Source organism: Battus philenor, unplaced genomic scaffold (genome assembly GCF_028537555.1).
Source record: "Battus philenor isolate CCGP_79_NKW_IND1 unplaced genomic scaffold, ilBatPhil1.0.hap1 SCAF_23, whole genome shotgun sequence".
In the NCBI taxonomy this organism is placed as follows: domain Eukaryota; kingdom Metazoa; phylum Arthropoda; class Insecta; order Lepidoptera; family Papilionidae; genus Battus; species Battus philenor.
The window spans coordinates 7,483,611-7,509,709 of record NW_027181686.1 but is presented as its reverse complement, the minus strand read 5'-3'; the positions used below and the strand labels follow the sequence as shown (position 1 = coordinate 7,509,709).

The 26,099-nt window shown below is 32.9% G+C and overlaps 1 protein-coding gene across 1 annotated transcript in view; it reads right to left on the bottom strand.

The window, feature by feature from the left end:
• LOC137924384 (uncharacterized) overlaps window positions 1–24,960 on the bottom strand; it is a 31,579-nt gene extending 6,619 nt beyond the window's left edge. Inside the window, exons 1-2 of the mRNA XM_068767779.1 lie at window positions 24,945–24,960; window positions 23,008–23,339 (exon numbers count right to left, since the gene is read on the bottom strand). Of these exons, the coding sequence (XP_068623880.1) occupies window positions 23,008–23,339; window positions 24,945–24,960 (348 nt within the window). The remainder of the gene's footprint in view (window positions 1–23,007; window positions 23,340–24,944) is intronic.
• Window positions 24,961–26,099: the final 1,139 nt, after the last annotated feature.

Below are 26,099 nucleotides of genomic sequence, written 5' to 3'. Positions count from 1 at the left end.
TGTAAGTGGATACACGGAGAAGTATCTTTCGGTGACTTGGATACGAGTGTAGGCAGGTTTGCAAAATCAAACTGTTCAGTTTTCGTTTGCCTAAATGTTGTAGTACCAAATAACTTTATTAAAAGCGATAAAAGTTATACCACTGGATTGTTTAACTTTTTAATTTTATACCGTTACTTAAAAGAACCAAAATGGATTTATTCAGAAGGCAAAGGAAGTGGAGCTTTTAACAAGGTAAAAGAGGGTTGCCGATAATGGACTTTTTGTCGTCTACCAAAGCTTTTGATTAAATTGCTACAGATTTAAATTTGATTATAGCCTACAAATGTGCTTTAAATGAAACAGCGTCGCGTTTAAACTTTTTAATTAGTACATAGAACAAACTAGGATCATTCGATTCAATGAAACGGAAATCTTCTAGTTATTACAGTATTTTGTTTTACCAGTGCTAGGTCTGTAATAATTAATTGCTAAGAAAAACTATACCCAGATTTCTATCCACATGATGTAAAAGTTAATTCTGTTAATATTTAAGTTGAAAAGAGCACTGGTCATTATAAACTTCTACACAGCAGTAAAACATATGTAATAGCGGATCGAGATTTGGGATCGTATGTCGCGTGTTCAGTTCCCGGGATACAATCTTAAATAATTCACGCTTTATGCATTAATTATAAAGCATTGCTTCTGTTCACAATCAAGCTTCCGGGGGATGGGCAACAGCCTTTTCTGCGTACCACATTGCGATCGCCAACCCGCCTGCCAAGAGTGGCGATTATGGTTTAGTTCTCAGTAATAATATTTTCCTGAGTACCTTCTCTAGTTACTATTATTTTAATTATTAGAACAAAATAAAATATAAATGCCATTAAAAGAAATTAACACTAATTATCGTCGTAGTATATAGCCTATTTTCAATTACACAACATCGTGCTCCGGGAATCAAACCCGCGACGTAAGATCGCAAGTTCAGTCCACTACCGGTGGACCACCACTACTAATAAAGTGCCATATATGTATTATACATATATTTTACAAGTATCGTATCTTTATCAGACAATGCCTTTGAAAAAGTTTATTCTTGTTAAATCCCTACATACTCTAAGTAAAATCTTTAAAAAGGGTGGCAGTAAAGATAACGGTTTAGTGTACGATTAGAGTTTGGAACGATAAGGAAATTAAATTGCAAACGTGCGCTTCCAATTACGTAGGGGAACAGGCCCGGTGATGGAGGCGAATCTTTATGGGTATTTCGTAAAAGCTAACATTGGCTTTAAAGGCATAAGCTTAAACATTCAGATTTAAAAGTCAGATTAATTCAGTTGTCCTTTTTTTCTTGAGAATGTGTTACTAGGTTTTCAGGAAGCTGAACTCAGAAGAACAGAACAGAAGCCTTGGCCCAGGATGTCCCATTAGTTGTTTCATAGGATTGATAGATTGCTAGTTCTAAAGACGCAGTTTTGTTACTCGAGGACTCCCTCGCCTCGGGACAAGACACTGGATGCAAATTGCCTTAAAAGGTTCTTAGGAAATCTTTGGGGAGACCTTCGTCAAGTAATGGGTATCCGATGTCTTAAATGAAAATGAAATAAAGAAATGTGAAACTGAAAAGTAAGGTGAGGAATGAATGATGTCGTGATAAGAAAGATAAAGGTAGAAGAAATGTGTAAAGAAAGATGGAGTACGAAAGATGAGCGAAAAAACACAAGAAGAGCGCATAAGAAAGAAATATGAAAAAGAAATTATTAAATGAAGTAAAACAACCCTGGTCTTCCCAAAGATAGGGGTACGAAAGGCCCTCAATAGTGAGGGCTTTAAAATAAAAAAAAATGTCTTAAATGTTGATGATAATAATGATTGTTGTCGGTTCGACCTAGTGGTGTGCGTGATTCCCGGTTTTCGGAGAGAATGGCGTTTCAATTTTTATGAAGCAGGTTGTCTGCGGCAGTTCCATTATTAAAATTCTTGTGAGTGTTTTTGTTAATATTCAGATATGTTTTTAGAACAAAAGTGAATATAAGTGAAGGATAAGTTAATAGTTAATCTGTACTAATTTGGCACGTATAAATATATTTAAGTTTAAAAATTTTAATTTTGTAAAATCATAAAATTGATAACTAAAAATTAAATTAATTTATTACGTTTAAATTAACAGCCGCAAGAGACTGATGCGATACTCAATATTAAATTACAGCGAAATAAGATTTATGATTTTCAATTAAAAATGAATTCAACTATATTTTAAATAACATTAATGTTTTATGTTTCTAGAACAGAAAATAAAAGAAACGTTTTGTATCTATTTTAAGCTTCATTTTGTTCTGAGGCAAAATTGTTGTTCCATTTTTAAAAAAATTTTGCGGAATGTTGACACGGAGGCAGCATGAAATGCGACTGGTACAAATGCTTTTTTTAAGACAAACATGCGTGAATGAATGAGTATTTAAAATAAGCAAGATTTTTTTACGTCAAGGAAAATGAATGCCGAGCTTCCTTTGCCGTGAATTTTTTAATGTTTCTTATATTTCGAAGAGCTGACAATACAGTCGTTCATAATAACATTCATTCGTTTTTATTATATATTCGTTTTTATTATTTTTAGGACAGGAACATTGCGATAAAGTAATAAAGATGAAATGACGGCATAATGAATGCTAAAAGATTGTAAAAAAATGTTGAATACAAAATAATTCCTAGGAAACATATAGATTACGTAAGGTTATTTATATTATTTTTAACTTTGGATCATTTAAAGTGATAATTTATTTACGTGAAAATATTTAAAGGTAACTTAAACTGAGCTCCCTTGTAATGACATCCTTAAATTTAAAATAGAACAACGAGAATTCTATAAGAAGATGTGGTGGGATGTACCACAGTCGCCACACTTGGTAGGCGGGTCGGTGATCGCATTGTGGTATTATGGTACGTTGTGGGCGCTTCTACCCATACTCTTAAACTTGTTTGTGAGCAGAGGCAATTCTAAATAATTAATGCACTAAGTGTGAATAATACAGGATTGTGTCCCGAGATTCGAATCCGCGACCTCTTATCCCAAATCTCAGTGCCTTTACTGCTCTCGTTTGTCAAGATTTAACTATAGTAAAACCTTCTTAAACCAACCTTTTGTTACACTTACTGATACTGCGTTACGTGCTTAAACTTCATATTTTTTCGTGCGTTGGAGTTTTATTTTTTGATGTAAAAATTAAAAATTTCTAGAATGTCTTTAATAGATTTACTTAAAAATAATAAAAAGGAACACGAGCCACAAGTTACTAACTTGTTTCAATTTTTAGAATAAACTATTTTTAATGTTCCCAAAATTTAATCTGATATAAATATGCACTATTTGTACCTGAATGATTTTACCAAAGAGATTTCAATAAAAGTTTACATGTAACATTTGCGAAAAGACTTTTTCCGCGATCTAATATTTATGGAATATTCTTGTACAAATAGGGTAGATTTAAAAGTCATTGGTAAATAAGGCCCGTGTGGAGTACGGCCCAAACCTTCTCTCAAAGAGGCTTTTGTCACCGCCGAGTGCGTTAATACAATTTATATTTTCCTTCCCCGAAAAAATCATCTGTTATAAACAGCGATGTGGAGTAAATATAAATTTAATTGTTAAAAGGGAACGATGAAAATGTATTGTGTGTGCTGCGTACAAAATTAATGTTTCATAAGTAAAACATTACGGAATGTTGATATAAACTAAGTTGAACGAACGGCCGGGTTTCTTTATCATGGGAGAACAAAGGTGCGTCAATGGATGAGCTTTTTTTGTTTCACGTTGTAATCAAGCGCTGTACCACTTTTTTTTTGTTTTATTTCCTTTTATAAAATAATATTGCATTATTTACAACGTCATTTATCTATTATCTAATAGTATAAACCTAATATTATAAATATTATGAGTAGGAGTATCCCAGCGGTACAAAACCGAGATTTGCGATTGTAAGTCGCGGTTAAGATTTGTGGTACAACCTTATATAATTGACACTTTGTGCATTAATTAAATGAAATTTCCACTTCTCACAAGTGTCCAGAAGACGGGCTGCAGCATCTCATACATACCAGCGTGGCGATTATTGTGTATCCCCCATAGATATCTTAGGGAGAGGCCCTAAAACTTGCAGTTGGCGTCTGCGAGCTAAAACGATGAAAAATGTTAATACTATATCAATACAAGTAGCGAATGAATTTGTAGTTACAGTGCCCATGACATCGGTACTCATCCCGCCAATTTATAAATATACTATATATAAAATAAAGCTCTATACAGGTAAGAGAACCTTATTGCAGTCACGTTACTAATTTAAATGGATTTTTAACACTTAATAAAAAATACTGTATTTTAAATATTGTACGTTATTTTTCTAATAAATAGTTGTTAATTATGAATGATCAATTATGTAACATCTCCGCGGTTATTGATGGTGAAGCTTTATATCTTTGAACAGAAAACAGGATGCCTTTAGACCAAAAGTTATTAGGATATCTAACATTGATTAATCCATACTTCGTTTCCTGCATGGTAGATCATGTGGGTTACTTTTATACAATACAGTACAGTATGGTATAGTACAGTACAATAAGGTACAGTATAGTATTGTATAAATCTAAATATACAGCACGGTATAGTAGCACATAGAATAAAACAGTACAGTGCTGTTCAGAAGAGTATATATTATTAATAAGTAAAACGCAACAAAGGAAACATTATTAGGCTGGTGAAAACGATATTAATTTTTGCACCATTAAAATCAAAGAGCAGCTAATATTAAAGTAGGTTTTAAAAGACGTTTAAGGTTGGTAAATAATCTATTCGTACCTTTTAGAGAGCAAAGAGAACAAAATAGATTTAGGTGAAGGGAAGTGTAGCTAACAAGGACTTGCCGATAATGGAGTTTTTGTCGCTTTAGTTAAATCGCTCGTGACACAAACTCGGTTAAACGGCGAATGTACGTAACAGGCGGAAGGGAAAATAGACAAGGCTTGATTTCACCAACTATTGAAGAGGGGTATTAATATCGAAATAAGTTAAAGTGAGTGTTAAAGGACTTACTATTTCCTGTTTTATTTTTTGTAGTTAACGCAGTCAACAATTATAACAATTTTTAATAAAATACTAACAAAAAAGTTTTCAACATCCAAATAAAAATAGGTACAAGTCTGGACTATAGACCAGTAGTAGCCTTTTATCATCATCATTACGACAGCTGATAGACGTCTAGTGCAAGACATAGACATCCTTCTATGCTCACCACGAGGACCAGTATTTCGTAACCCTTATCCAGTCACCCACCACGAACTTGACTATTTTGTTGGTCCAACTAACCTTTTAAAACTACCACTAATTTTCAGATTTAATGATGAAACTTAAATTCTAGTACTGCTTGATACTTTGCTGCCTTAAAATTACTAAACAAAGATCTAGGATATACCCATATACTACCTAAACAACGAATCTATCTAGTCTTGCGTTTAACTTTCTAAAAGTTTACAACACAGTTTGGTTTTAATAATAAAACCAACACGGAGTAATTTTTTTTTTTATAAAAAACATTAAGAATTGCTGATCACTTATATTTATTTATAATTCGGTTGTAACTATAATGGATTAAAATTAAAAATAACAAACGTGAAACTCCTATCAGATGCTAATCATTGCGTGATAAAAGAAAATTTAAGGCGCCATTTTCCGAACTGTGGGAGAAATGAAATTGGTTATTATAAAGTATTACGAACATTTTGGAAACATGTTTCACATGTTTCGTATTTAATTTTTTTCATAAAATTCAACTATTATATTTAATGCAATTTAAGATAAATATTTTGAGATGTAAAATATATAGTTCTTTGTTTTACTGTTGGAAAAAAAATTTAATATGCGCACTAAAACTAGGCAAGAAGGTTTTTATTTAATAACATCGCTTAAATTTTTTATACTATTTGACAATAAAGTAACAAACATATATCTTCCCGTCTAATATCTTCAATGCCTTAAGACGAAAGTCTTCGACCAATATGTCTTACCCGTGATGACTTACCACACTGACACGTGGTCTCTCACTGTGAGCCTCATTGGTCTTATAGTCACTCATCGAGCTACGGAGATAGCGATTTGTTTCACTACGGTATCGAATTCAAATTGAGGTGATCCATAGACGAACGAAATAAAACGACATAGCCAAACGGATCAGAAGATTGAAGTGGCAGTAGGAAGGCTGTATCGTCCCCAAAACTGATGGCAGCTGATGTCTTAAAGTTCAGGAGTAAAGACCACGGACCTGCAATCATAGCGTAGGACGTCCTCTTACAAGGTGGAGAGACAGTCTTGTTAATAAGTTCAAGTCAATAAGTTATATTACATATCCCTATTATTTCTCTCCCTTTTATGTTGTTGTCCAAGGTTTCTCAAATCCAGGAACTAAGTGCAGAACATAATCCAGTGTTTTTGATTTACGTCCCTCGCAGTCTGTACATAGTGTCCTAAATCGGAGATGGCAAATGATGTCAGTGGCAGAAAATTATAAATCAGTTTTTATGACAATAAGAAAATGATTTTCCGATGTACCAAAAATGTTCTCTATACGCAACTAATTTCTATATACAGAGCTTAAAATTTAATAATACAAGGATCATATGATATTTCACTGATATTATTTGTCGTCGCTGATTTAGCTCACTTATATAGACACTCCAAATGACGTGGGAATATCTCTTTATTAAATTGTAAGTGAAAATATTCAATGCTCTCTTTTAATACTCAGGTATAAATAAAATTCGGGCTGTCTATTTATAGAGAAAAATGTTTGTAGCTGTCAATATATTTAATATAAAAGCCAAGAAATGAAAACATTGCTTTTCAGTGCGATTTGTTACAAATTAGATTAGTCAAAGCTTTGATGGGGTGAATCTATAGGTAATTTGTTATAAATAATCAAAAGATAGAGTAATGGTATTAAAGTAAGAAATAGCGTTGTCTAATTTCGGATTACAACATATCAAAACTAATTATTGTTTACTATCTGTTTATGTAGACTTTGTACTTGCAAAATTTACAAGCTTGGTTTATTTCAATATAAAATGAAATTAATGTAACATATTTCATAGTGACCACTTTACACAGTGTGTTTGGAAATAGACGTAAAAGCGTTGAGGCTTTTTGCTGACAAATTTGCCTTCCGCCTAATTAAAGTCTTAGTGCTTATAACCAATCCTTATGTATATTATTTGATATATTATCTGTATTTCACACGTTGCAACTGTTTATTCATAGTACACTTAAGAGTAGCGGACTTGTTATGCAGCTTTGTTAGATTTGAATTTTAACGTTTGCAATGCAATGAATGCTTCTTATGCCGAAGGCCGGCGAGGAAATGACTCCTCTTCTTTTTACACTTTCTGACACGACCATCAGATCTTTCTTCAAGTTTTTCTTAGTGGAAATTCTATATATATTTAAATCGTATAAAATGTCTTATATATCGTATATACGATATAAACGTCGATCATTCGTCGGTCTGTTAACGTCGTCTTATTGTTTATATTTAAATAAAATGAAACACTAACGAATTAAAATTTGAATAACGATCTGTCAATCTCTCAGTGTCGCGACAGTTTAATAGACAGATTTCAGATAAGTACAGGTTATACACATGTAAATAAAACATGATAGTCATTATCCTCATCGCATATGCATTGAAGCATGAAATAAAATGGTTTCACTGAAAGTGTTCTTCTGCTATTCATGTTCACTCAAATCAAAAATCCAGAAATTTTGTTCTGAAGTTGTTGAACCATTTCAAAGGAAGGAATCCAAGGTCTCTTTCACCCATACACGGTATCCACTTCTTGACTATCGTTCCCTAACTTCTAGCCTGCTGACACTTTGGCTAGATTTTAAGGGAATTTTAAAAAGTAGGCGTGTAATGTATTTCCAATAATATTTTTTAATAAAATATATAATGAAATTTGCAATTCCTTGACTGTATTCGTTTTTTCCTATTTTCTTTTCCAAAAGTATCTGTTAATCGTTATACATTGAAAATATGGTTTCAGAGCCTTTTTTGTGGATTGTCTATGATTGGCTTTTCATTGAAGTTCAATTTTAAATTTTAAAATTAATATATTTCATGGCGCAGTCAAACGTACGGTATAAATAAGTATCTATTGAAATCTTAATATCGAGTTTGAGAATATAGTTGTTTGTTGTAAGGTCTAAAACATCAAGTACTTCTTGATTGAAACTATTGTACTTTGGCTATTACATCATTTGCAACTTCAAGATGGTGACTATATGCAGAATGGAACGGTTGTATTGTTTGTACCAACAAATGTACATATAAGATGTAATTCTTGTAAAGCGAAAAATCAAATTTAACCAATGTACGTATATAAGAAAAGCGATGCAACTCGGTTCCCAAAATTGGTAGCAATAAAGGATAAGCCTCTCGGGAGCGATAGCATCGTCTCGCGCGATAAGGGAATTAAATTACTTGCGTGTATTTCCAATTACAAGGGGATACTACCAGTCACCTTGATGACGTCGACGGGTTTTATAGCTGAGCTGAAATTAATCACGAAACGGTTACCTGCAATCCAGACTGTTTTATTTTACCGAAGGTAATCTTGTCTGTACCTTTTATGGTTTTTTCTTTGTACCAAATTTTTTATTCTGTATTATAAATAAGATTTTTAATTGCATTGATAAATATGCAAAGATATGCACGGATAAGTATAGAACGTCCTCTATATCTTCACTTAGATACTTCCCATAGGTCTTATTGGAAGTCTGTATTGGAGGCTTACATCCAGCAGTGGGCAGGCTTACATACTAAGGCTGTATGTCTTGGTAATTGAGTGAAAAATATGAATAAACTAAAGGAATAGTGTCACACTCCTCCTAAATGTAATATACTACCATGTACTATATTTTACGCTCACAATTTATCAATCCCCCTTCTTCTTGTCACGCTTTCGTACACATACTCAAAAATAATTACCCACACAGATTCACTCTTATACACAGATGCGCTCATTGTCAAATCATGTAATTGTTTATTTAAGAAGTAAATAAATTTATTAATAACTAATGTACTTGTAACCACCCTGATCTCTGAGATACTTTAATTATGATTAAGGAACGTTACCTTACAATTTCTATTTCAACCAATAACTATTTCTGATCCAAATTTTATTATGGCGGAATAAAAATCATGGTACGAAAATGCAATTAAAAAGATAATTGGTGTTTCATGTTCACACTGTTTTAGAGGCGGTGTATTGATGTGGAAAATGAGGTCGTTTGATAATCGGAAACCAACCACTGAGGTACACGTGAAATCGGCTACGATGATAATTAGGCCTATCTAATTATATAAATTAATTTTCATTGCATCCTTTCACCATTCTATTGTAATACGTTATAGTTTTGATTTTTTTAATGGTATAGAACCATTGAATTTTTTATTATAATTTTGTTATACGAAATAAAATGACAGGAGCAAGACATCTTCGACAAACTAGTGATTATAGGGAAAGTAAACGATAAAACAGGACGCAGTTCTAACGGACTTGCTATCATAAGTCGCTGGTTCGACTCCAAGGATACAATTTCATATAATTTACACTGTGCATTAAAATATAACGTTTAAGTATGTAACGCAGTATCAATACGAGTAGCACAAAGTTGGTTTATGCAGGTTTCACTGTAGTTAAATGTAAACAAACGAGAGCAGTGTGTGATACTTAGGCATGTAACAAGATTCCAGAAGATAGGAAGCAGTGGTCTCTGCGCGCCAAGCGTGGCGATTATGGTAATTCCCCCATAGATATCCTAAGGGGAGGCCTATGCCTTGCAGTGGGCATCTATGGGCTGAAACGACGAGATGATAAAACACGCGAACGATCACATGTCTCTAGTCTGTTCAAGCCATGTCAACTACTGGACTATCTGTTACTACTGCCTCTAGGAAAGCATAGGATAGAATGGCAAGGAAATAATTCATCATGGATTTTGTCAAGGTCTTTCAGGACGGACACGACTTTCAGTTCAGTAATGAAGGAATGATATTGAATAATAAATAATAAAAAATTAAAATAAGTTTATACTTGTATTTTATTTATATTTATCCATAGATAACAGAGGAGTTGTTGTAAAAACAGAGTAATTTATTACCAGAAAATCCTTCAAAAGAGTACGTGAAAATTGTAATGCTATGGTACATTTAAAAATCGAGATTAATAGGTCTGTGTGAGACTTCTGTGTTTCATACGGTGATTGAAAGATTTAGCATTTAACTCTGATACTTTTATTTATTTAACATGATGCTTCTATAACATATACGATGGAGAAGGTATTTATGTAAGAAAAAACAAAAAAAAATCAATTGAGGATCTAAAGTAAGTAAGCTTCTTCATAAGTTTCCCCAGGATAGGAAGTAGCGTCCTCTGCGTATCATAATACCACACTGCGGTCACCAACTCGCCTACCAAGCGTGGCGATTATGTTATATCCCTATTAATATTTTTAGGAAGGTCTATGCCTTGCAGTGGGTGTCTATTGGCTGAAGCGAGCTCATTCAAGAGCGTAGTGTTACTTGGATTTTTTAATAGACTCATAACAGTCACAAGAATATAGTGATTATTGGACTAGTCATTTTATTATCTAGGATATTTTAGCATTTGAGAATAATCAGGCTATAACATTACTGATTGGCAATGAAAAACCGCCACTTCTATAAAGGAAATCTTCAACAACTGAATATAACAAAGAGCCATATGAATGACTCAACAACAGACATCTCTTCTATATGTGCTCATGTGTAAGAGTGTATTTGAAATACAATAAAGGTTGTTTCAACCATACATTTTTTATGTAGACATAAAGCGAAAACTTTATACCTGTTGTACCGCCCTGCAAACACTTTTTAAAAGGGTCAAGACCTCTTTGCGTAATTGTTAGCCTAGCCAAAGCGTGCAAATTCAAAGAGATGTTAATTTCAAACACATTTTTCTGTTTACTAAAATACTCTCCAATTTCGTTGTAGTGACGAATGTTAATTATAAAAATAAGTTTTTTTTATATTCAGACTTAAAACTTTAAATTTTCTCTGGTTAATAAATACACATTTAATTTTATTTACATTAAAAGTTGTTTTTTACTTTTTTAATAACTTTGATACAAGTATATAGATATATATAAATGATGATCACCAACTACAAGATGAACAGACGACATTATTAAGTTTATTGGTTAGAAAACGCTGGGTGCAGGCCACCTTTAGACAGTTTTATTGGAAATCTATATATCCATGTCCAACAGTGGACGTCTTACGGCTGAAATGATAATATAATTTATGGTTTACAAAAAACTTTTATATTATATTTACAAATTAAATTTTGAATTAAAATTGTATTATTCCGCATATTAATAGAATTAACAGTTATAAATAAATTGAAGTTTGTAACTTCAATTTATTTAGATCCATTTATTCAATTATTAACATTACTCAATTACAATTTTTGTGCACTTAAAAAATGTAACTGAACTCCAATCAGCTATTATAATTTTGCTCAAGATAGTAAAATATCACATTTCTGCTTCTCAATGTAGACAAAGTATTGAGGAGAAAATCGATTAATTTCATTATTAAATACAAAGGTACATGTTTAAACACAAATTGAAATGAATACGTATACTGTTACTAATTACAATGGGGTAACATTTGAGTAGGTACCGTGTATATATCTAAATTAAGCACCAGTGCTTAATCTCTTATAGAGGATGATTAGTAAAAGATGTAAAAGTTTTTAAGAGATCAATGTATTGTAAACCTGAAAGATTAAAACTTTAAAGCTTTTACACTTTCTTTCAATCATTTTATATAAAGTGATCACTTAGTAAATATGTTACATTAATTTTTTTTCTAAAGGAAATCACGGACGGTTAACTTTTTGCAGTGCAAAGTCTATTAATTAGTAAACAATAATTATTTTTATTAGGTAGTGATAGAAATCTGAAAACGTCTTTTCTAATTATTTTTTTATCATGATAATCTTATTTATTATTTCCGTGTCATTTGATTTTTGGGGTGCCATTTTTTGTACTCTAAAGCAAAAAACACCTTTAACCTATCACCCTGTATATTGGTTTTCATTCTCACTTGACGGGTAACTTTCTATTATATATTACTAGGGTTTTCAAAGGGTTATGTTGAACTTTTATCGTCTGAAAATGTGCATGGTTCTCTTTTGATGCTCTTTGTCAAAACTAGCGCGAATACAATGGCAATGTTTTGCACCTGATAAAATTGCAACTGCACTGGACATATACCTCGACTGAGGGTAGAGCTGAAGATTCCGTCCACTGTGACTATCAGCGTGAGAATATAACTCGTCATCGTTCGTAATCAATTCCAGATTCTTCGAAAGTACTATGTCGTGGGGATTAAAAGAGGGCTTAGTATAACTTATGGGAGGTTCATCATCATCCAAATTTTCAGCTGCGCATGCGACCCGACGTTCCTTCTTCGCAGCCAAAAACACACACACACACGTGTACCCGTAAATGACAAACACAATAGCCATTATGTTTTTTTAATTAAAATTAAAGTTAGTATTATTACAGGGAATGCGTAAGTGAATGAAAGTGCCATTAAACAAAAAAATAGGGCCAAAGTTACGCTTTTATAGCGCGGTACTGATTTTCAATAATTGAGTTTAATTACGTTTTTATGAACTTATAAATAGTTACATAATTTCCTTTTTAATCTACATGGGGTATACTTAATAGAGAATACAATATTATTAATCTCGGGGCAAAGTTTTCAAGTCATTAGCTAATTAATTTCATTCATGAGAAGTTATTATTGTCGTGGAATAATAAAAAAAAACGCTTTAATAATTCATTATATTTTAATTTTATTAATAATTATTTACCTGTTATGACGTACGACATTCAAACTTGATCTCTCTTAGAACCCTATTGGCAAGCTACTGTTCAACCAATGAGATCAATCTAAGGGTTTCCTAGATTAAATCAAAAATAAGGGGATTCGTAGCAAACGAAAGTAACCGAATAAAATATGGTAGTGGATGCCCACTACCATATTTTTGAAATCCTTTTTTATGTTCTATCTGTTGGATTCCTATGTCTAGTAGAGATCTACTGCAGCATGATAGTTATGAATGATGATAGTTAAATAGCTACTGTTAATGTACTGAATCTTATAAAGTCATCTGTCTTGTCTATAAAGAGCGCTAATAACATAAGCATATAAATGAATTTAAATGTCTTCAGTTCAGTACAATCAGCAAATTATTCGTTCGAAATTCAAAGCAACATACCAGGAATATGGAAATTTCCCTTCTCAATCAACTTCGCATCACCTCATCTAGAAGTAATGCAATATCTTTGTGAAAACTCAGTTACCGCGATAAAATTCTTTATGCTGATACCGGAGTGGAACTGTCGGAGAATTCCCACACCTATCAGTTTCGTTTCGTTAACATATTCAATTATACTGTAGCCGTACAGCTTATACGGTTTGCATTAAAAACTTTTAAATAAATTATAATCGAAAAGAATATGTAATGGACACGTCAAACGTGGAAGAAAAATATGAAAAAATAAAAAGATATTCGACAGTTCAATACAAAAGCTGCATATATATAATTACGAAATCACAAACTATATATCCGCTATATTACTTTGTGAGGATTTCTGTAAGGTACAATGTTCTTTTCTAAAAGTCTGTGCCAAAAATAAAACAGTCGGGTGTAGTCATTGACAGGATTTAAATAAAATAAATAATGCTCTACTATTTAGTAAGGCACTATAATTAAGTTTTTAAATAAAATTGATAATGGTCGTCCTTAATAAAATTAATTTTATAATTTATTTGATTACTAACCAATATTTTATTGTTTAAACAAATGTTATTAATAGAATAAATACTTAAAGGCTTTCTTTACTTTTAAGATATGGTTATAAAAAAGGGTTGAAATGGTTACATAAAAGTCAAAGGTGAATGTATACTTCAAAATTAACAATATACAGCCTGAGGCGCCCACTGCAAGCAACAGTCCTACTCTAAAGATATCTATGGGGGATATACTATAATATATACTTGGCTGGCGATTTGGCGATGCAATGTGGTGTTATGGTACTCAGGAGACGCTCTGCTGCTCATTTTCTAGAATATTGTTTATGAGCCATGGCAATCCCATACAATAAATATAAAAAGTGGGAATTACATAGTTTGTATCGCGGGCATCGAAGCTGCGATCTGCGAACGCAAGCCTACCGTATGTAGTCGTACCGCTGAGCTACTGCTCTCGTTTATAGCTCATTAACTGTCAATTACGTTACCGTACACTAAATGTACATTAAAAAAATCAATGGTATCAGAAATAATTATTTAATAAGGTAATTATAATATAGCAAGAATAAGCATTTTTAATTCATGTTCCTACATTATTGTTGTTTATTTTTTACTACCTGTCTCTGCAAACATTGTACTGTTATACATTCACCTCTTCAAGGCCGTTACACCAACGATTAACCACCCTGTATATTTTTAAAATTGTCGCTTAATCCCTTTTTTATTGAATACGACTTGCAAATAAAATGAATTCTATCCTGTCATCATGTTTTAAATAGCTCGCTGCGCTTTCACGCTCAGTTATTCACAGCGAGATGTGATAAGATCTGCGAAGATTTCATTTACAATAGTATTGTATAACAAATCAGTTTTGATTTATACCGAGGGATACTTTGAATCAATACTAAGATTTTATACAAAAGTATGTGTTTTTTTTTTCTCAAAAATGGCGGTGTCCGTTTTACATAATTAAATGTCATTATCACTACCATTTCAGCAGTTGAAAATCGCTGCCGAACCCGGAGATTGGAATAAAATCGTTTGGAAATATTTATTATCTTTCGATGACCTTTAAAGGTCCTCTGTTTATCTCGTGCGTGGTCGCTGCGCTTTTTGCCTGTGGTCTCCATTCAAGAATCGAAAGGCTCTGGCAGTCATTTGGTTTACGCGCTCTATTGCCTGCCCCCTGTGACTTCATCTTTCGTAGGGCTTTTATTTGTTTACGAAGTACCTTGTACCCGATTCGTAAAGTATAAATTTTATCTCATTAATTGTTTTCTGAAAACCGGCTTAAAACTATTAGTGTATATTTGGCGCTTATAACTTAAATGGCACCATTCTAAATATATTTTTTCTTTTGTAAAGACACAGAATTTTGCGAAATTCAAAGATTAAATTAATATGAACAAAACGAATACATTTTCAAATATATCCGCTATAGCAAAATTTCGACTCACCATTCTCCGTTTGTCGGCACAAATGGGCAGCAAAACATTGTCGTTATAAATATGGAAGTTCTTTATTACGTCATAAACTTGGAATTGCTTATGGAACAAAAAATTCGGGTCAGCTGAATAGGCGAAAAGTTGCAGTCATCAACTGGAACAAGCGGAAAGCCAGAAGCCGCGCATTGCGAGGGCACGGCGTACTGTGTATATTAAATCTGCTTAAATTAGAGATGCTCGTCATGAAAACCGCCTTCGTTAACAGAATAATAGTAGTATATAAAAATTCTTCATGTACCACATACATTTTTTTTAACATGGATATTGCTACATACGTATTTACTAACGTGAAGTACTTGCGATATAATTGAAAATATACGTATAATAAGTTTTACTCAACCCTTACGGCATCTATAGCAAAATATATTGTTATTTTTAATTTTCGAGATCCGTTGGTGTAGAAATATCGGATGTGTAGAAATCGATGCAAAGCGCATTTTAACGTAGTTCACTTTTTTATTATCGGATTTCCTGTAACAAAAAAATTATGATAATGTGTAATGTTTAATGCTTTTGGAAATTTCTAATAAGCGCTGTTATGATCATAATTATCATTTTACCTAGACATCCACTGCCGGCCTATGACCTCCCCTACAGTGTTTCTATAGAACCAGCTGCAAACGGCCTACTTCTAGCGTTTGCCAATGACTTTGACAAGATCATCTGTCCAACTTCTAGATGGATACCTTACGCTGCGCTTATCGATCCGTAGTCTCTACCTTCACGCTCTCTTGTTCTCTAACTTTAAGGCTCTAGCGGACGTCTGTTCTGCGTTCAATTTGCTAATGTCCTGGGTTATGTTACTTTCGTTGGTCTATATTTCTCTGATTTTCTTATTTCTGATTTAATCTCATATAGAAATACTGAGCATAGCCCTCTTTATGGATCGTTGAACTACTGTAAGCTTGATTAATATTGTTAGTTTCCACTTTTAATGATACAGTACCTAGAGAAATTAATAAGACATACCTTATAACGACTAAAAATGGTATACATTTTTAAACTCTCCAATGTTTTCAAAGGATTTTGTCGCAAGCTTCCACCCTTAGGCAGTTTGGAACGCTTACGAAATTATTCAATTAGAGTCTTCATCGTTTCCATTTAGAAGTTGTCGCCCATTTTTTCATTTGCGTCGTTGAAATTGAGAAGGGTAAGGCTTCCTTAAGAATTTTTCACCGTAAAATGTTTATTTGCAAATATAGACAATATATTAAAACTTGTGATAGTAACTTATGATCACGGGCTTCGTCGACGAGTTGTTTTCAAATGTAACATTATCACTATTCCACAGACCATGAAAGGAAAATATCATGCGGAAAATGGTTTGTACTAGGAGAAAAGTGGAAAGAAACGGCATCAAGCGATCAGTCGTGCTTGCGGCTTAGGTTACCGTACGTATCCTTTATTTCAGATATGGCTTGTGTCCGAATAGATGGATTTTTACGTGACAAATAAGAATAGCTTCATCATTTTCCTCTAGATTTTCTTTTTATATGCCTTATGATGTTTCCAGTTTCGGATATAGTTACATAATCCACAATGCAGATCTAATGCGGAGCGTTTATCAAAATATTGTTATTTCACATTTTATTTTATTTTCATTTCTTCATAATGACTAACTCATTATTATCTTCATTTCAGTCTTAAGACGTCCACTGCTAGATAGGCTTCTTTCATAAATCCTTTATGGCCACCTTATGGATTAGGCGATAAATTAATTCATTTTAAATTAAAATTATTCTAAATTAGGAGTAATTTCAATTGTACAAATATTTGTTATGTGTTTTTATTTCTCGAGGTTAATAATAGTCAAGGTAATTTAAAATAGTTGATCTTGTGTGAGCCATCATCCGGCTCCTCTATATATAAACAGAAAATAACGAATCAACCATGTCAGAATGTATCCAACGTACTCGCGTAGTTATATAATACATACACACGTCTATCAATTAAAAGACTTGGATTTTTTTACAACATTCCCTGCACATTCTTCTCATTAAAATTTAAAGATTATTATTTAATTAGATTTTTGTCACATTAGTTTAATTTAAACATTTTCCATTTATAACAGGAGTTTAGTGAAAATGTAACGATAGTATTCATGTAAACTTATGTATTTTTTACTATTTTTAATCATTCTAAATAAATATATAAGCCCAACATACTGACTTAAGACGATATGTACAGCTTTTGGCCGAAGAATATTCTAATTTGTTACCAATATTTTCTTCGCCATTTATAAAAATCGCTGAAGCTATATAATTCTTCGATCAATAATTAAACTTTTGAATTTTCATAACAATATTTCGTCAATTGTTAACACTAGTGTAAATAAGAAATTTAATCGTTTTCTAGTGATATTATATCGAAACAAAAACACATAAAGAAGTATTTGAAAAAGATATTGTGCCCGCTGCGTAATTTTAAATAATATTACAGTAAAGCCACGAAACAATGGCGTATCGATTTCTCGCGTGTCGTCCTTTGACATCATTCGTGCGCCGATTGTAGTAACGCGAGTTTTATTTTTCGCGGCTTAAAGAAGTCACAGGCTGACCCAGATTCTTGTTATTTAGTCGTCGATTTTCGAGGCACTGTTTTTTTCCAGAGCTCTCAAATGGAATTAAATTAATTAAAGCAGTAATTTTTAATGTTCCGTCTTAATTTTAGTACTTCAACAGCGTTGTTTGCAAATGGTATTTGATGATTTATACAAAGTTATTTCCTTGTTTGTTAATTAGTAACAAAGCTAAAATTTCAATTCAAATATTTTCTATTAAAAATTTTCAATTTCTAACGCGGTGAACTTTTTTTTTTTCAGTTTAATGGTATATTTTTGTGATATCACTTGAATAATTTTTTCCCTTTTTTATTTTTTTTCAATTAGTTGAGGTTTTTCTCTGTAGATATGTCATGCTATTATTCAAAACCATTTTCGTGTTCTATCTATAAAAAAAATATCTTTTATCTCCAACCACTGAGTTTATATGTATTAAAGTAATCACTTTGGTTCTTTTATTAATAGGTTTATCAGAATACAATTACAAATATCAATCAAACCAAAGAAACAATCTTGAAGCTAATAGGATATTTGATTAAAGAATATTACTTTCATAAATCCATATTATACCGGACATGATATTATTACTACATTGCAAGTACGAAGAGCCTATTATTTTTTTCAAAATAAAAATAAAAATTAAGAAACTCGAGGCGATTATCAAATAATTTACACCTTGTGAGTTGCATTTCTAAAAGGCTTCTTCGGCCCATGTAGTCAAGTACCACACTAGCTAAGGTTAGATCGTATTGTATGTTGTTATGCTTTTTACTAACGACGTTTCATCAAAGTATACCTACCACGATTTGTAATAATTTTATTACCTAAGTTTAACTAAACCATTATGTACATTTAAACATAATGGGATATTAAAGAATACCCCTTTAAATAACGCCAATAGTCTCAACTGCTATAATCTGCTAACCATAATACATTATATTTATTATTTTAACTTTAACTTGCGCTACATCTAATAGCTGTGTCATAGCTTTACATAACTCGAGTACTATAAAGCTATTTATAGATGCTATATATTATAGCGACTATCTTTGAGTAAATTGAAGTACATAAACATTTCCCCTTCAGTGTGACGTCATTAATTTGTCATTAGAATGAAATTTACTTAAAATACTTTATAATTTGAAATAGCGTTAGCTACAAATTTATAAATTTTTCTGGCTGTCCCGAAAGAATTTGTACTGTCAAAAGTTACAGGCCGGTCGCGTTCCATTTAAAAAAAATATTGACGTTATATATTTCAGAGATATCACTTTTAGAGATTAGATGAGAAATAAATCAACATTTTTTTGTGAACGATGAATCGATACAGCTTTCAAATGTCAATTTAAACTTGCCGCATGACTAACAAAAAGTAAAATGGATTATCGGATCTCATACCTACATACTTATAAAATATGTAATTATATTATATTAAAAATACATTCGTATAGAAGTCAACATAATATTTTAAAATTATCTTTACCGTGAGAAAATCAAATATAACTGCATAAGTATATTCGCATGTAAATTTACTACATATAAGGTAATCTGAATATGCAAGTTTGGCAAGCGAATCGGCAGTTGTAATCTCTCAACCGGTGCCTAGTAAAGCTAAGTCAAATTAACATCGATCACGTCACTGTGAACGGTTTGCCAAAATTCTATCATTGTTTATTGTTCGAAATACGAATAGATATTCTCTACAAATTTAATTTCAAATATATGCTATTCGATTTATATCTCAAAACTTCAAAAAAATATTAAGCCCTACTATATTTTATATCATCGTCTTTTCAGCCCATATACGCCCTCTGCAACGTGTAGGCTTCCCCTTAAGATATTTATGGGGGAATACCATGTACCATAATTGCCACGCTTGGCAGGCGGGTTGTTAATCGCAGCGTAGTATTATGATACGCATAAGACCCTACTGCCCAGTCTCTAGAAGCTTGTTTGTGAGCAGTGGCAATGCTTTATAATGTACCAAGAGTGAATTACATAAAATTGTATCCTGGGATCGATTCCCACTTGCGACCTACGATCGCAACCCTTAGTTCTCTACGGCTGGGCTACCACTGCTCAATATTTTGATCTGCTTTTTTACACGTTAAAGTTATAAAAATCATGCAAATTTTCACCACAGACCCCAAATACTGCGTTGGCAAAAATATGGAGTAAATAAAAAGGCCAATTAGCATTAGTCAATACAGTTTTAAAAGGCATAGGGAAAAGAAAATTTAGAATTGATTTATGTTTTATTTAGTCTCTACTTGTTATCATGGGAATCAATTCGTATTATTATAGAAGTAAATTGATTGATTGATTGTATTGATTGATTGTCTTTTATTTGCTCTATTTAATGCATAGACTGTAAAGTTGTTCCAAGGTATCACCATAGCATTGCGAAGAAAAATTTTGCGGATGCCATAGAATTTAAACCTTGACTAATGTTTTGATAATTTCCAATAAATCGATAAGTCGTCTTAATAGACATACCAAGTTAGACCCCAAATTAAATATTAAAAAAATACTTTTTCCTGCGCACGTAATGTTTTGAAAACTATATAAAGGCTTTACAACAACTCCACGACCACTACTCTCGATATTCACACGCTTAAAACATAGAAAAAACAGAGAGAAGAATTTTTGTTGATGTCTATTTGCCAACGAACAGTAGTGTGTAAACGATACTGTGCTCTTAACTTCATGGTTGTAACCTTGATAATAGAATAACTGAATTAAGATGTATTATCACATACCACAAGGTGATAGACATTGATGCGGATTTGGTGTTTAAAAGGCGTAGACAGTTCCTTCACAGACGTGTCCTACTGTATTTGATTTAACTGTCCTGTAATATTTTGGTATAAATAAATGTAAATACGTTTAAATTCCGCTTCGATTTACTTTTTGATCCATCGCTTGTAACTCTGCCATGAGCGCTCCATTAATTATATTTAGTGTCATGGCTAGTATATATGAAAAGCTTTTGCGTAAGTTTGTCAGAATTATTTATGTGTATGAAACATTATCGAATGAACCACTGTATATTTATCGTTAGATTATTGGTTAATGCGTGGTATGTACTGTATTTAAAGTTTTACTGCCATATACATCAATAACAGACTTTATTTATGCAAATTTTCACTATCAAGTCAGACAAGACAAACAAGTCTTGTTATGTAACTGTTATCGTTATCACCATTTTAGCCAGTAAGGCTTTCACTATTGGAAGATGGTTCTCTCTCTAAGTTTTCTCATAGGATTGATTAGAAGCTGTTTGAACCCAGGCAATGACGGTAAATGAGGACACAATGACGAAGATTTTTTAATATTTGATTTATAGCGTATTTCGGCTTCTCAAACACCAATCGAATATGACGTAACGCAGTCGTTCGTCATTCAAAATCTTTGGAAACTATTTTTCGCACTACAATTAAATATTCTCAAGTTGCTATTTTTGGAATACATTATTTTTGCGGAGATTTTTGTACCGCGATGCAATCCATCCGCCTAGGTGGTCTAGATTGGAGAGAAATGAACGGTGTAAAAGAGATGCAGCAGTACAGAGAAATCTAGCTTTAAAAGATGTAGCAAACATCTAAAATATTAAAGTGAGGACAATCGAGCGTTGCAGGAAATCGATGACAAGCCTATTGTTCTTCTACATTATTCGCGAGTCGGTTGCAGTAACCGACTTTTTCGTTTGCGGGCTAAGGGAGCAATGGATTGACCCAGTTCTTGTAATATTCATCGGGTTTTGGTTTATTCATTGAGGCTGACATGTCGATATGAAATTTCGCAGGAAGATTTATTCAAGCCTCATGAATACTTTTAACCACTTACAATACTACAGTTCTTCAGTACTGACGATGATATTTAGGGGAAACCTCTGTTCGCGTTCTAAGTAACCTCATTCACTATCTAAAGTTTATTTACGTGGTAATCGAAGTATGTATGTTATAAATTTGTAAATATTTAATTTTGCAGTCACTACAGTTAATTAAATTAATAAATCAACAAGACTGTTGACAATTAAATAGACAGTAGACATTAAATTAGACTGTCGTGGTAATTAAAGTTAGGTAATGTGCGTGGTATGCGGGTCGAGTCGGAATGGCGATCGAGTGCGATGTACGGTGTTTCTTTTAAGCCTTTAAAGCAACTAATACTTGACATCTGTTAGCCCAACAATAAAACAATGCTTCTTTTAACGTTTATTAACTATGTTTATTCAAAATATAAAATCGGTATAAAGTAGAAATCTCTTAGTGTACATCAATTCATCTTATCGACCCCTTTCAACGTTGTGCATTGCCTGAATTCTCAACGGCAACGGTTTTGCTGTAACGAATTGTTTGTCGTCGCACAAATGTACATTTCAGCAAATGCATTTTGATGAGATAGTACTGATTTCCGAGTTCAATCATAACAAATTATGAACTTTTCTGTTTAAATATCTTGTCATTAGATAATTGTCCTACTAAAGTTTTAATTTTATCTATAATAAAGTAGAAGAAGGCGAGTAAAAACAGGAACAGTAAAAGGCATGAATTATAATAGTTTTTTCAGCCCAGACACCTACTGCAAGGCCTTCGCAGAAGATATCTATGGCGGAATATACCATCACCAGGTTTTCGATCGCAGTGTGATATTATGGTACGCAGAATTTGGCGCTGCCCATACTATGGCAACTTGTTTATGAGCAGTGTCAGTTCTACATAGTTGATGCACAAAGTGCGAATTAAATATGTATCGCGAGAATCGAACCCGAAGTCTCAGTCCATTACCCCTGGACTACCATGATTCGAAATATATTGCGACGTTGAAAGTAACTTTTTGGTTGGGTATATGGGAACAGGGATTTTATTTTTGTCATTAATTCTTTCACTCTCTTATATTATTTACTTTCTCTTTTCCATTCCTCATAATATCTATCTTGCTACTCTTTCATTCCACAGTTACATCTAGTTTATTCCCTACTATATTTTAATTCTAATTTACATTTTATTCTTAGACTGTTTTGCTTACTTGGCTCTTTAATTACCTTCCTGCAGTATCTGTGGAAGGATTCTCTTACTTCCATGTCTGTCATGATGGAGGCAATAGTCGCCTCTTCAATCCTTTTCCCCAGCCGGCATTCGATGTCGAGTCGAAGCCCTGCGAATGCGGGATAGTCGGCGATCAGGTGGATCACGGTCTGGTCCACGCCCCGCTCATAGAAGCACGAGAGATCCTTCTTGAGCTTAAACCTATGAAGGTACTCAGAGAACCCCCCGTGCCCCAAGAAGAACTGGGCCAACACCGCGTCCACTTCCATACTGCGGAGCGCGCTGTAGGCTGTGACGGCGTGTGGTTGGGAGATTGTAATTTCGTTGACTATTTAATTATTGTTATTAACATATTGATGGTAAGTTATCAGCTGTGCAAAGTTTGACGAAAGTGATAATTATTAAGAAAGTATTACCGTATCTAAGTTTTAACAAAATTAGCCTGGTCTAATAACTTCAATTAGCTAACGTAGTTATTTGATTAATGTCGTCAGAAGACGCTGGATGCAGGTCGTTCCCAGCTGGTCCTGTTGTAAATCTGTGGAGGAGAACTATGTTCAGCTATGGAATACAAATGATACTAATAATTATGACGAATAAGTCTATAAAGTGTGTTTTACGCATAAAAACGTCGAATATATGTTGAGATGTAAACAATGAAATTTTATTACCTTAGGAAAAAATATTTATCTATCTACAAATCGACAAACACGATTATCTGTTAATAAATCTAAAATCCCCACGTCCTCTGCTCCCTCTCATAAGATTAATGGTCTTGAAAGTTTCAAACTATAATTAATCTTTTAAGTTATTAGTGAAAACATTAGCTTTTGAAATAACTTGAGTGAACGGTAGTTTACTTTTTATGGAGAAAAAAACTTCCATTGAACAATTCTCGGTTAGAAAATATTTTGTTAAAGCAAAGACGCTGCTGAAAATAAACATTTATGATTGGTTTTTATCATAACGATTTAATTTCTCAACCGAAGTGAATCAAAAATTAGATCTGAAAATTGCAGTGTTATTCTTGTATATATAAAGACCATTTTAGCACCGATATAAAATTAATCTTTTAATATTGTAATTAAAAAATATCGAATGATTTGAGTCACAATTAAAGCAAAAAAGTACAAGTTTTTTGTTGTTTTGGAATTATCGGAGGTAAATGTACATAATTAAAACATTAGACATATTTGACTTAAAAGCAAAGCATATCATAACTATTTTAATAAAAACCTTTAAAATAAATACTATCTTCGAGACATACCTACATACATAAGTACATATAAACAAAATAGTTTTGATTGCCTAGCGAAGCTTTGATAAGTTATTATAAACCCAACTAATGGATTTCCATAAAGCAAGACATATTTACCAAATATAGCTTTGAACGATCGAATTTAAATTAGCTTATTTCATACCAAAGTAATTGAATCTCTCCAAGGTCTTATCCGTATTACTTAGATTTCTGCAAGTTATTAGATGTTCTGCGAAATTGATCAATTGTATGTTTTTGATTAACATATTTTAATTCAGCCCTAACACTTAATTACTATTTTACTTAATAAACACTTATTTTAACGTAAACTTTTGTGTAACCTCGGTGTAAATGCAACTGATGCAATTTAATTTATTTTAACTGGTAGTTGCTTTCCAAGATAATGAGACGCATGAAGGGACTTCAAAGTTTCTTATCTATGTGTGATTTAAAGAAATACTAATCATCATCATAAGCATTTCAGGTGTAAAATGTCTATAGCTGAAAATACGTCTTCCCCACGAATTTCCCAGAGTTTTCTGATTATATATATTAACAAGGTTGACTTTCAAGTTTATTTCGAGACGACCTCCTCTGCGATTGCCAGTTCGTAGTCATCTCTCGGCGAACACCTATTTTGCGCTATGTGGTCTGCATATTGCTACTTCAACTTACCAATCCTGTCGGCCATATCGGTTGCTTCTGTTCGTGTTCGAATCTCCTTATTCCTGACTCGGTCTCGAGGAGAAATCTCGGATATAGCCGTCTATGTGGTGCATTGCCGCTGTTCGTTTTCGTAGCCCATAGACGCCCACCATAAGACATAGACATTCCAAAGATCCAAAGATATCTATGGAGGGATACACCGTAATTGTCACTATTTAATGGAATCAGGCGTTATTTTGCGGAAGTCCATCCTAAGTAAGAAAAGGACCAATATTTAGCTACTTCCGCACATGCAGTGGTAGTCGTGCAACAAAGTGCACCGTCCGCCAGCCCGCTGATAAATGCGCACGAGGCAAACAATGCGAATTATAGAGTAGAAGTCAAGTGGTAGCCAAACACATGACTCTGTGTTTGGCACTAATCGGTGTAATATAACTTCTGAAGATGTCCCGTGGAGGGGTGAAACACGTGTTGAGTGATTTAACGGTGGCAGTTGTGTAATTCGTGTACAAAATATAATTATATATAAAACTGTATACCGGAAATCGAACCCGCTATCCTAGGTCATGATTGCAAATTTCACCTTTCTACAGCGGGGCTACGGCTGCTCACATAATTACATCCACCGCATCACAAATACCATACCAATAAAAATATTTATCTTTGATAAATATTTAAAATCATAAATTGCTTATAACTTTTAATAGTTAATTAGTTATATATGTAAGCACTACATATAAATTGCATTTACAGTCTCATGTAAAAACTTTGACCAAAAAGTCGTCTGTCAGTTAAAACCTAACGAGGTACTTAAAAGTTTCTGTTTTGCTAACTTACAGGGAAAGTTTTGGGTAAACTTCTGAGGTCTAATGAATATAAATTAAATAAAGTTAGACGAGAGGAAAAGTGGAAAGAAAAAGATGTAGAGGCTCAGAAATTGAAAAAAAAAAAAAGAATTTGTTGCTTTATATTAAGATGTATTAACACATCAGGAAGTATCTATTCTCATTGTGCAAGTCATGCCTGTTGGAGGCTAAATTGTTATCAATAACGTTATTGTGCAAGACAACATATAAGTTAACAACGTAAATGATTTCCAACAATTTCAAAGTTAATACTTTCTACTCAGGTATTTCTTCTTATACGAAGTTCGTGTCTGTCTTG